This window comes from Mastomys coucha, unplaced genomic scaffold (assembly GCF_008632895.1).
Source record: "Mastomys coucha isolate ucsf_1 unplaced genomic scaffold, UCSF_Mcou_1 pScaffold19, whole genome shotgun sequence".
Classification (NCBI taxonomy): domain Eukaryota; kingdom Metazoa; phylum Chordata; class Mammalia; order Rodentia; family Muridae; genus Mastomys; species Mastomys coucha.
The window spans coordinates 24275603-24288930 of NW_022196901.1; the positions used below are offsets into that span (position 1 = coordinate 24275603).

Consider the following 13328-nt stretch of genomic DNA (forward strand, 5'->3'; position numbering starts at 1 on the left):
CTTGAAAGTAATTCTTGCAAGTTGTCTCCTTACCATCATAAGTGCTCATGGTGTGTGTGCATGCACACATATATTATTTTTAATGTAATTTAATTTTGTTTTGTTTTGTTGTTTTTGTTTTTTTGTTTTTTTCAGACAAGGTTTTTCTTTGTAGCCTTGGCTATCCTGGAACTCATTTTGTAGACCAGGCTGACCTTGAATTCACAGAGCTCTTCTGCAACTGCCCCCAGAATAGTGGGATTAGTCCCACTGTGCCACCACTGCCTAGTTCAATTTAATTTTTTTTTAGTAACTTGAAATCATGCTGGCTATGTGGCTGAGCCACCAATGAATAGGTCTCTCGAGTTACTTGCGTTTTATATAGAGATTGTGTTTTGCTTCCATTTCTGTGGTGTTTTTTATGTGCATTGTTGACACATCTACATGGCTTCTAATTCAGTATACATACTAAAGTTCATTTGAAGTGGCTAGCTGATCCTTGCTGTCCCTTCTGTCTTGGATGCTCTCTCTCTCTCTCTCTCTCTCTCTCTCTCTCTCTCTCTCTCTCTCTCTTTCTCTCTCTCTCTCTCTCTTTCTTTCTCTCTCTCTCCCCCTCCTTCCCTCCCTCTACCTCCCTCTTTTGAGATAGGGATCTTACTCTGTAATACAGCCTTGCCTGAAACTCTTAATCCAGTCCTAGTCCTGTCTCAGCTTCCTGAGTACTTTGATAAGAGGTTGGTATCAGGGGCTGGAGAGATGACTCACTATTAAGAGCAATGGCGCAGGGCAGCGGTGGCACACACCTTTAATCCCAGCACTTGGGAGGCAGAGGCAGGCGGATTTCTGAGTTCGAGGCCAGCTGGTCTACAGAGTGAGTTCCAGGACAGCCAGGGCTATACAGAGAAACCCTGTCTCGAAAAACCAAAAAAACAACAACAACAACAAAAACAAGAAAAGAACAAGAAAAGAACAATGGCTGCTCTTACAGAGTATACACATGGTGCCTCACAACTGGCTATAACTACAATTCCAGTAATCTGATGATGTTTTCTGACCTCCTTAGGCCCCAGATACACATGTAGTTCACATACACATAAAACAAAAATAAATGACTTTTTTTTTTTTTTATTTTTGGAGGGGAATGGGTGGTGACACATGCCTTTAATCCCAGGTAGGCAGATCTATGAGTTTGAGGCTGAAAATCTGTGAGTTTTATGCTAGTCTGGTCTACAAAGAGAGTTCTAAAACAGCCAGGGCCGAGAAATCCTGTCTTAAAAAAAACAAAAGGGAAGGGGGTTAAACAGCACATACAGCTTTGTCATTTCCATTTTACTATAAGCACATTGAATAATTCATCATTTTGCTATAACTTAGAGCTTGAGTCCTCTCTGTAATTAAAAAAAAAAAAAAATAGGGCTGGAGAGATGGCTCAGAGGTTAAGAGTAGAGAATCCTGGTTTAATTTCCAGCACCCACATGGCAGTTCAGAACTATCTGTAACTCCACTTCCAGGGAACCTGACACCTTCACACAGACATACATGCAAGCAAAATACAAAATTCAAAAGTGTGTGGGGGTGGGTGGAGGGTGGGGTGGCTGGGGAGGTAGCTTATCAGGTAAAAGCACTAAGCCTGACAACCCCAGCACAGGGGTGAAAGTAAAGAACTGACTCCAAGTAGTGTCTGCTTACTTCTACATGTTCTGTGGCATGTATGTATCCACACACAAATGCACATAAATATAATTTTTAAAGATATTTAAAACCATAATGAAGTTGGGCAGTGTTTCACCCCAGCACTTGGGAGGCATGTAAGTCTTGGAGTTCAAAGTCAGCAGCTGTACAGATGGAAATCCTGGACAGCCAGGGCTATACCAAGAGACCCTGTCTCAAAAACCAAAAGTACATACATACATACATACATACATACATACATACATACAGTAACAAAAAAAGGCAAGGGTCTGGAGAGGTAGCCTAGTGGTTAAGATAGCCCATACTGCTCTTGTAGAGGACCCAAGTTCAGTTCCCAGCCCTCATGTCCAGTAGCTTACAACCACTTATAACCTCAGCTCAAGGGGTATCCAAACACCTTTGGCTACTGAGTGATGCCTTCACATGCACAGACACACATACTTGTACATATACATAATTTAAAAGGTGAAAGATTTATATGATCTGAAGAGAAACCAGAGTATACATATTCATAATTTAAGATAAAAACTTTTTACAAGAAGAAATATTTTGAGAAAAGCTGTTTCCAGAGTAACTGGCAAGCAAGCTCTGGTGGGCTCCAGGCTATGCCAGAATCCTCTAACCATATCCTGTACCTTGTTTTCTAGGAGCTATACCCTGCATTTTGCATTCACAATGGAGGCTCTGACCTTGAGCGGCTACCTACAGCCAGCACCTGCATGAACCTGCTGAAACTCCCAGAGTTTTATGATGAAGCCCTGCTGCGAAGCAAGCTGCTGTATGCCATCGAGTGTGCTGCTGGCTTTGAGCTGAGTTGAATTGAGGCCAGAGAACTTGATCTGACCCAAAGGCAGCCAGCACCTACCAGACCCAAGAGAGCACTCAGGCAGGACCCTTGGCTCTCCTCAGGCCTTCTATCTGGCATCTCTCCCTTTCTGATTTTTTTTAGATGATTTTATTGTGACAGTCACATATATAGATGGACATTGCTTTTCACATAACCTAGCTATTGTTATGTGCTATGTGGCTGGTTTAGTAATTTTTGCCAAGAAGAGCACAGGTTTTAGAATAGTGGCAACTCAGTGAAATTAACCAAAGATGAAGCTTTGGCCTTGCTGACCCAGTTTATATCCCTTCCTGGGTCAGGCACCAGTATCTGCAGACAGAATCTAGGGCTGATACACAGAGCCGCAAGCCACTGCTTCTCATGTGGTTGATTGTTTACAAGCCTAATTGTAAAAACTGAAGGCATTTTTCCTGTTGCCTTTTCCCAAAGTGGTTAGGTTTGGAAAATGGATAACGCTAGTATTATTTTATTTGTGCTTTTTAAGCCATGTCCCCCAGGTGGGAATCGCATGCTTGTCTTCAGACTCCTACTGACCTGCATCATGAGGTTTGGACATGACTGTGTGGGTGTTAGGTGACTGCTACCCTCATTGCTCTTTGCCTTTCTCTGCTTCATGCCTGGAAAGCTTTCCAGGAGGTGGACGAGGAGGGTCCCTGTACTTCCTGAGGTACTGTGTCATCTGCAGTGAGTTGGCAACTGGGGGGTATGGGCATTGCAGCTTTTATTAAAGTCATTTGAACCAAAGTGGTGGGCTACGTCTCTCCATGATCCACATGCCCTCCTGGCCTGGCAGTACTGCCCATCATCTTGCACATCTTGGGGGTACTTATCCAGGCCTCGGCACCTTTGCTTTCTGCAGCTGTTTTGATAAGAAGGCAGCATCCCTGGCATCTGTCAGGGAAGAGCATCGGGCCAGGTGATTCTCACTTAGGCACTTTATCAGAGTCAAACTTGTCGCCAGTTGACCTCAGCCTCTGCAAACGAAGCAGGGAAGGAAGCATCTGAGAGGCTAGCATGCCAGGATCACCATGAAGCTGGTGAGGACTCCAGACTCTGCTTCTCGCCCACGGCCAGCATCTTTGTGCCTGGAGGCTCTTTGTGCTGTTGGAGTTAGGTGACGAGAATTAGCAATATACTATTAAATGTGGGAAAACTGAATGACACTTTTAAGACAATGACAATTATCACATAAGATGTATAATTTCTTAATTTGAATAATAAAGTATTTAAATGCTATTTGTAGTCTTGATACATAGGAAGAAATAGCATTTATCCTTGATTTTGTTTTTTGATTGTTTGGGGATGTTTATATTGAATGTCCTACATCTTTTTATTAGTTAATTTGTGTATTAGTATTTTAGAATTGAAGTATCTGAGACTGGAGATAAATTGGCAGTTTGTGTTTTTTTCTGTTGGCTCTTCTGAGCTTATTTATTTGTACGTCCTAATGGGTGAATATTTACATTAAATCTTTTCCCCAAGATTGTGTTGGAGTTTTGCCCCAGGTCACTGGTCAGTTGTGTTCTGCTGTAGTAGATTTACTTTTCCAGGTCACATATCTGCAATGTAGGAAGCCACGCAGCCTGTGGTCCCTTGAACTCAGCCATTTGGGATCAGTATCATCCCTGGAATGCCCAGCAGGAGTAAGGTGCTCAGGTGCTAACTCTCAATGGGTCTTATATGAAATTACTGAGAAAAAATAAATCTTCTAAAGGCAGACTCTCATCTCCTCGCTCTTCTAGGTGCCTCTGTGTTTGGTCCTATTTTGCTTACTTTGGGTGACTTTTTTTTTTCTGAGACTTTGGGCTGGTGGTTGGTTATTACAGGTGTTTCTTAAAGAGCTTTGCTTTGGTGTCTGTGGGCTCACCACGTAAAGTGTTCTCCGACCACATCATAAGCACCAAGTGTATACTGTCATTAAGTGGGCACAGCTTGTAAGGAGAAACCCAGTGTGGGCTCCATGGTGCTGAGCTGCTGGTACCTCGTGTTCATGCTCAGGAGTGCTTATGGTAAAGTTAAAAGTTTGCTGAAAACAGCATTAGCTTAAAACTTTGTAATTACTCAAATGGAAATTAAGAGCCCACTGCTCTTTTACTCCCGTCTACCCATACACACAGCAGGAAACACACTGTCATGGTGTTCTATTATACACTAGCGTCAATGCCTCTAGGGCAGACTTAACCCCACCCACTCCAAGTGCCACAGGCCTCCCAAAGGAAGATCCCATACTCTCTAGACAGCACTGCACTGGAGCTGGCCCAGCTGGTCTTAAGTTCTGGTGTTGGGTTAGTCCAAGACCTAAACAGACTTGGGGCCCAGATGTCCAGTGCAGAAGTTCACCAAACACATGGAGGCCTCTGTTCCAGAAACATGAGGGTTGGGTGACTCTAGGCATGGGCATACTTCCAACTGAGTATGCTTCACAGGTTCCACACTATTTACAGGCTGCACATATATAGAAAACAAAGCACAGGATATGGTTATATGAATGTGGGCTCTTGGTGTCTTTGGCAGGTTTAGCAGTTGTCACATTTCAAACTTACTCTACTACTGTGACACTATAATGTTTGTTTGTGATCAACAGTCTTTGTTACTCCTATAAAAAATTGTTTTGGGCTAGGCCAGTGATGACAAACCTCTTAGTCCTACCACTTGGAAGGCAGAGGTAGCTGGATCTCTGAGTTCAAGGCCAGCCTGGTCTATAGACAATTTCCAAGATAGCCAGGGCTACACAGAGAAACCCTGTCTCAAGAAAAAATAAGAAAAGAAAAAAAAAATTGTTTTGAGCAGACTGGACCCAGACAGGATAGTGACCTTGATATATAAATATGTTCTGACTACTAAAAATGGTATCCCCCCCCTCATTAAGTGCCTGTTCCCACAAATACAACAATATTGATGTCAGGTTGGTTAATAACTATACAATGGTCTCAGTATGTGAAGTAAAAGAGTTGTTTGCCTCTTTCAAGCAAGAGTTAGAGGTAGGCCACAGTGAATGAGCACTTGTCTCAGAGGAGTGAGAACCTGGATTTGTACCTCAACATCTTAAAAACGCAAAAACTAGAAATGGTTAGGTTTAGTTTGTTGGGACACATATTTAGGAATCTAAGAGCAAATGCTTCAAGTCCTAGGCCAGTCTGAACTATGTAATATCAGCCTAGCTAGGGCTACCTACTGAGACCATGTCTCAAAGAGAGAAAAAAGAAAAGTCAGGCTGAAAGCAAGGCTTCTTGTGCTACAGTAGAAGAAAAGATCTTGAACTGAAGTGTTGCTATGGTGTGTGCAAGTTACGGCAGCAAGGCCTCGCTGGTGAGAAAGCTGTGTGGATCACCCCAGCCACATTCTGGCCAGAGGAATAGCTAAGGCCTAAGGAATAAGGTTGGTAGAAAAACAAAAAAAAAAATCCAAAACAAAAACAAACAAAAAACCAGCACTTACCTAAAAGGGAAAAGGGATGCTTTATTCTGGAGCCATTTTGACTGACCAGAGCCCAGGAACACAAATTTCATGAGGTATTAAGAGTTTTACAGAATAAAGAAAGTTATAAGTCAAGCCATCTTTAAATAATTTATGGGCACATTGAAGAGCCAAGATGGAGGAAGCTGCTGGGCAGTGGTGGTGCACGCCTTTAATCCCAGCACTTGGGAGGCAGAGGCAGGTGGATTTCTGAGTTCGAGGCCAGCCTGGTCTACAAAGTGACTTCCAGGACAGCCAGGACTACACAGAGAAACCAAAAAAAAAAAAAAAGATGGAGGAAGCTTTTCTATAGGCCCAAGATGCTAAATGATGACATTCTTGACTTTGGGGATGGTGGAAGATAGTGGTCTGCTAAATTAATAGATTGCAAGGGCTCTTATCAGTCAAGATAATAGTTCAGACATGTGGGCAAGGAATGCCTGTCCTGGAGAGTTAGAACTAGCCCAAGATAAAGTAATTAGTCTCTAGACTTGCACCATTCCAGTCTCCAGTATTTCATGGAAGACTTGGAGAGATAGAAGAGCTGCAAAATCTGAAGCTAGTGGATCATTGGGCTAAAGGAAAGAAGTATCTCCTATTAGTTTTTTGGTTTTTGAGACAAGATCCCATGACGTAGCCTAGGCTGGTCTGGAACTTCCTAGGTAGACCAGAGTAAACCTCAGATCCACCTGCCTCTGCCTCCAGAGAACTGGGATTAAAGGTGATGCAATGAAATTTCTTTTCTAGAAGTTCTAGAACACCGATTGCAGTGACTGGTAAACAGCAGGGTTTTGTTCTGTTCTTTTATTGACACATACAATGTGAAATAATCAGTTTCATGACTTTTTTACATGTATATCAACTATATGACACTTTTACACATTATTGTGTCCTGTGATTATACTCTCTCTCTTGCTACCCTCTTTTGTCTCTTTATCCCTCCAACTTTTACATTTACCACATGAGAACATGTGTCATCCTGAATCTGGCAACCTTGAATTCTACCCATTCCCATGTAAATGTTGTAATTTTATTCTTTATAGCTGACTAATACACTACTCTGTATACGCAGCTGTCCATCTGTTGGTGTAGTCCTAGGCTATTGAGAACAGTGCTGCTGAGCACGCAGGCATCTGCTATGTGCTGAAGTGATGCCTTTAGATAGATGTCTAGGATACCATAACTGGCTTGTAGTTGTTCTACATTTGGTCTTTTGAGGAACTTCCATAGTGATTTTCATTTCCTACCAGAAGTCCCATGTATTCAGCATCTTTGGTTTTTTGGTGATAGCCATTTCACAATGGCTAAGATGGAATGGAGTATCAGTGAGTTCTTGTTTGCATTTCCCTGTGATGCAGGCTTGAAGTCTTACATTTATGCATATTTGTATTTCTCCTTTTGAGAGCTGTCTGATCATTTATTCTGTTGTTCATTGGACGTTTATGGTTTCTAGATATGTCATATGTATAAGTGGCAAAGAGTTTGTCACAGTCTGTGTGCTATCTTTTCACTCTGCTGATTGTTTTCCTGTTCTGTAGAGAAGGTTTTTAATTTTATATAATCCCATTTGCCAATTTTTGCAATTATTTGTCCCTTTCAAAACGGTGTGACTACACATACATCCTTCTGCCTCTGCCTTCCCATTGCTAGAATTAAAGGCTTACAACACCATACCAGATTTGGTTCTGCCAATTTTGGGTTTTTTTTTTTTTTAAGATTTATTTATTTTATGTATATGAGTATACTGTAGCTGTACAAGATGGTTGTGAGCCTTCATGTGGTTGTTGGGAATTGAATTTAGGACTTCTGCTCACTCTGGTCAACACCACTCTCTCCGGTTGGTCCCTCTCGCTCAGGCCCAAAGAGTTATTTATTATATAATCTAAGTACACTGTAGCTGTCTTCAGACATATCAGAACAGGGTGTCAGATCTCATTACAGGTGGTTGTGAGCCACCATGTGCTTGCTGGGATTTGAACTCGGGACCTTTGGAAGAGTAGTCCATGTCTTACCCGCTGAGCCATCTTACCAGCTCCTGCCTCTTATCTTGAAGAACCCTTCCACTAAGATTTTCAGAGTTGCAAGAATTAGGTTCAAGCCCATCCATTTTTAACTTATTTGTGTACAGGGATGAGAATTATTAATGTTTTATTCTCTACATGTGGACTTCCAGATTTCCCACCATTTGTTGAGAATGCTCTTTTTTCATTTCTCTTTTTTTCTTTTGTTTTTGGTTTTTGGGTTTTTTGTTGTTGTTTGTTGTTGTTGTTGTTGTTGTTGTTCTTTCTATGCAGAGTTTTTCTGTATAGCCTTGGCTTTCCTGGAACTCACCAGTTGTAGACCAGGCTGACCTTGAACTCAGAGATCTACCTGCCTGTGCTTCCTGAGTGCTGGCATTAAAGGTGTACACCATCACTGCTGCCACCCCACTGAAGATGCGTCTCTTTCATCATTTTGCTTTTATTGTTTATGTTTTTGACACTATTGTCAGAAATGGGTGGTTGGAGCTGTGAGGATGTGACCCCTGGTCCTTTGTTCTGTTTCATTGGTCTATGCTTTTGCTTTTGTTGGAGTCAAACTTGGTTCTCTGGAAAAGAATTATGTGCTCCTTACCACTGTGTATCTCTCCAGCCCCTATGCCTGTCACTCCTAACATGCCATGACTACAGTAGTAGTGACTGCTTTCCCTTCTCTTTGTGCCTGACAGCAGGTTACAAGGCCCAGGGTAATGCCAGTATACTACAGCACCAGTAAGAGCACTGCCCTGGAAGGTAGGATGCCTGTGCTCCTTTGTCAAAACATTTTTGTTTTTTTTAAAGATTTATGTATGTAAGTACACTGTCACTGTTGCTGTCTTCAGACACACCAGAAGAGGGCATCAGATCCTATTACAGATGGTTGTGAGCCACTACATGGTTGCTGGGAATTAAACTCAGGACCTCTGGGAGAGCAGTCAGTGCTCTTAACCACTGAGCCATCTCTCCAACCCTTGTGAAAACATTTTTCCCCTCCAGTTTTGTTTCTTATTGCTTGCCATTTTCCTTTATTTATTTATTTTTTAAATTTTTACTTATTTACATTACATCCTGCTCATGGCCCCCCTCCTGGTTACCCTCTCCCACAATCTTTCCCGCCATCCTCTCTCCCCTTCTCTGAGCAAGTTGGGCTCCCTTGGTATCTTCCCACCATTGCATATCCTCTCCCACTGAGGCCAGACAAGGCAGCCCAGCTAAAAGAACAATCCCACAGACAGCAACAGCTTTTGGGATATCCCCGGCTCCAGTTGTTTAGGACCCACATGAAGACCAAGCTGTACATCTGCTACAGCCAAACAGCAGATGGAGCTTGGGAACTCTTCTAGAAGAACAGGAGGAAGGATTGTGGCCTCTAAGGGGATAGGATGTCCATAGGAAGACCAACAGAGCCATTTTTTTTTAATTAAGTACATATCATATAGGTCTCTGAAGAAGTGAGAGTAGTTAAAAGTACTTGTTGCTATTGCAGAGAACCCGCGTTTGACTCCCAGAACCTACATGATGGCTCACAACTGTCTGTAACTTCAGTTCCAGGGGATCCAACACCCTTTTATGACCTCCAGGGACACCATACACATAAAATATACATTTGGAAAGTAACAGAGGGGGGCAACATTTTTTCTTTTGTTCATTTTATTTTATTTTTTATGTGTGTTGGCATTTTGTCTGAATGTATATCTGCATGAGGGTGTAGGATCCCCTGGAATTGAAGTATACCATGTGGGTGCTGGGAACCGAACCCAGGTACTTGTCTAGCATGTGTGATCCCCAGCACTATGTAAACTTGAGCCCTCTGGAGGTTAAGAGGAACAGGAGTTCGAGGTCATCCACAGTCACATAGTGAGTTCAAAATTAGCTTAACCTATAAGAGACTATCTCAAAAGAAAGAAAGTTATTTTCTCACTTTCAGAGGTTTGAAGGCCTGGGTGTCTGTGGACCACGATTCCTCTGTGGCTCTGAGAAGAGTTTGCATTTTGTTAGCTTCTAGTGGCTACTATATACTTTGATTTGAGGCCACATCACCCCAATACCTGCCTCCATTGCCTGTGTGTGTATGTATGTATGTGTGTGTGAGAGAGAGACAGAGACAGAGAAAGAGGTAGAGACCTCCTATCTCAGTCATCCTATAAACTATGATGACAGACATAACTCTTAACTTTGTATTGATTCTTTGAATTTCATATCATTTCCTCCAACCTCACTCATCTTTCTGTCCTCTTCCCTTGCAACCTCCTCCCCAAAGGGGAGGAAAACCAAACTATATAAAAACAAACAAACAAAAAAGAACAACAACAAACCATCTCATCATGGAAGCTGTTGTGTTCGTGCATCTTGCAAATATTCATTGCAGCCGGACAGTGGTGGTGCAGGCCTTTAATCCCAGCACTTGGGAGTTAGAGGCAGGCGGATTTCTGAGTTCGAGGCCAGCCTGGTCTACAGAGTGAGTTCCAGGATAGCCAGGGCTACACAGAGAAACCCTGTCTCGAAAAATCGATATATATATATATATATATATATATATCAATGAGTCATTGGTCTGGTTCGAGGCCTCTGGCTTCTGTTATGCTGTCAATTCTGGATCCTCACCAGGACTCCTCTTGGATATTCTGTTGTTGCCCTGTGTCATAGAGATCTTGCTTTGGTTCTGAAGGACCAGTCTCTTCACATGTTCCAGCAGTTCACAGATAGAGTAGATGTTGGAGTGGGCCATCTCCAAGCCCTGGATGGCAGCTGAGTTGACAGTTTTCCATCCCTGCCCAGTAGAGGGGTAACCTGGCCTCATTCTTAGGAAGATGGGCATCTGCCTAGAATTAGCTCTCCCACCCACATTATAATCCAGAAGGGCCTCCTCTCAAAATTTTCAGTTACATAGACAAAGTTCTTTCCACCAAACACAGCCTCCTTCACAGAGGTTAAGATGTGGCCTTAAACTCCATCTGAAAAACCAAAGCATGTGGCATCTGAGATATGAAAACTTGATTCCAAGCTTGGAGACAGACTGAAGGGAGGAGGTAGTTTCTCAGCATGTAGTTTTCAGTAAACCCTTGATAATCCTACTCAGGTAATTTCTGGAAAACTTTTTTTTAAGATTTATTTATTTATTTTATGTATATGAGTACACTGTAGCTGTACAGATAGTTGTGAGTCTTCACCTGGTTGTTGGGAATTGACTTTTAGGATCTCTGCTCACTCTGGTCAAGCCCGCTCACTGCCCTGGTTGGTTGGTTGCTTTCTTTCTTCCTTCCTTCCTTCCTTCCTTCCTTCCTTTCTTTCTTTCTTCCCTTATTATTTATTTATTTATTTTGTTGCAGTCAGTGCTCTTAACCATTGAGCCATCTTTCCAGCCCGCTCCTGGTTTTCTAGGCAGCTTCTCAGCCGCATGCTGACTTGTACACTGGGCCATCCTTGCCTTACATATAAGTTCCCTTTATTGCTGTGACCAAATCTCTGCCCAAGTCAAGAGGAAGAAGGATTTGTTTTGGCTCATAAAGAGTTCAGTCCGTTGTCATTTGCCCACCCATGCAGACCGGCAGAGAATCATTGTAGAATATGCTGTCATGAAGAACTCAGGAGAACCAGCAAGTGCCAGGACAGGATTGCTAAGAGTATGCTTCCAGTGACCACTTCATTGAACTGGAGCTCACTCTTTTCCCCACCCACAATAATGTTAAGAGTCCATTCAAGCATTAATCCATTTAGGGTCAGAATCCTGCATCATCCTCACCAACATTCAAAACTTATATTCTACTAAGCCCGGTGTTATATCTCAGTCAGCGAGATTCATCATCATAATCTTCAGTTCCCACATTGTTGTGTTACTATTCTTTGACCACCTTGATGACCCTGACCTGTCCTGGAGCTACAAGAGGCAAAGGGCTCTGCGTTCTAGTTTTGCCCCTGCCTACTCTGAGAAATCCTCTTGATGTCTTCTGTCTCAGCCAGAACTGAGGCATACAGTGGTACTGAATATGACTTTGTTTGTTTGTTTGAGACAAGGTCTCAATACATAGCCCCAGCTGTCCTGGAACTCACTATGTAGACCAGGCTGGTCTAAAACTCAGAGATCGCCAGGCGGTGGTGGCGCACGCCTTTAATCCCAGCACTTGGGAGGCAGAGGCAGGCGGATTTCTGAGTTCGAGGCCAGCCTGGTCTACAGAGTGAGTTCCGGGACAGCCAGAGCTATACAGAGAAACCCTGTCTCGAAAAACAAAAAAAACAAAAACAAAAAAAAAAAACCTCAGAGGTCTACCCACCTCTGCCTCCCAAGTGCTGGGATCAAAGGTGTGTGCCATTATACCTGACCTCAAACATGGTCTTAATTTGTCCTCAACCTTCTCTGTGGCAGTTCTGCTGGCTTCTATAACATTCCTGCCAGCTGTGCAGTCTCTGGGTGGGACAGACGCCCAGCAACTCTGGAGGCTGAGGTGAGAGATGCTTGAAGCTAATTTGACAACAGACTGTAGCTGAAAAGAAACATGAAACCCTGCAGTTCTTTGGAGGGTTTTGTGATTGTTTCCTATCTAACAGGTTTATCTTCCTTCACTTCTTTTTATTTGTTTCTCATGACAGGGTTTCACTGCATAATCCTGGCTGTCCTGGAACTTACTTTGTAGTCCAGGCTGGCCTTGAATTCACAGAGCTCCATCGAACTCTGCCTCCTAAGTGCTGGGATTAAAGGCATTCACCACCATCATCCAGCTTCTTTCATTTCTCTAGCACTATTTCCTGCATGGTATATTACACCATGTCACTCATCTCTTTCTTCCTTGTCCCACTAGTATTAGTTTTATTATTGTGTCTGTTTGATACATTGCCAAGTTCTCAACACATAGAATAATATCTAGTGCACAGTAGGTGCTCAGAAAGGCCTTGCTGAGCCCTGTAGATAGCTCCGGTGCTTGTATGCAGGCTTTCCCACCTGAGTTAGATCCCAGGATCCCACAAGATGGCAGGAGAGAATCTAATCTACTAACCTCCATATGCAGGTTGTGGCATGTGCTCACCTGCACACACATTGACACACCAAATTTAAAGAAAGGCTTAGCTGAGTTCTTTTCAAGTTAAGACTTACATGCATTCATGTTCTCACTGGTGGGTGTGCTGTTTTCCACCCAGCCCCAAGAGTGTGCCTCCAGTTCTGGCCTGCATAGATGAGTGCAGGGAGTGGGTGCATGCACCAAGGATCCTTCCTAAACCACCCACTGTTTGCACTCTATCTAAATGGGAATTGTGCCACCTAGTGGCCAAGGTTGTCACGGACCGGGATTTCTCGCGGGGTCCCTGTTCCGCGGGACACGGGTTTCTGGCCAGGTGGGCAC

General features: G+C 43.1%; 1 protein-coding gene across 1 annotated transcript in view; it reads left to right on the top strand.

Moving 5' to 3' along the window:
- Ube3c (ubiquitin protein ligase E3C) overlaps nt 1–3994 on the top strand; it is a 112069-nt gene extending 108075 nt beyond the window's left edge. Inside the window, exon 23 of the mRNA XM_031380273.1 lies at nt 2319–3994. Within this exon, the coding sequence (XP_031236133.1) occupies nt 2319–2489 (171 nt within the window). The 3' untranslated portion in view covers nt 2490–3994. The remainder of the gene's footprint in view (nt 1–2318) is intronic.
- The last annotated feature ends 9334 nt before the right edge of the window (nt 3995–13328 follow it).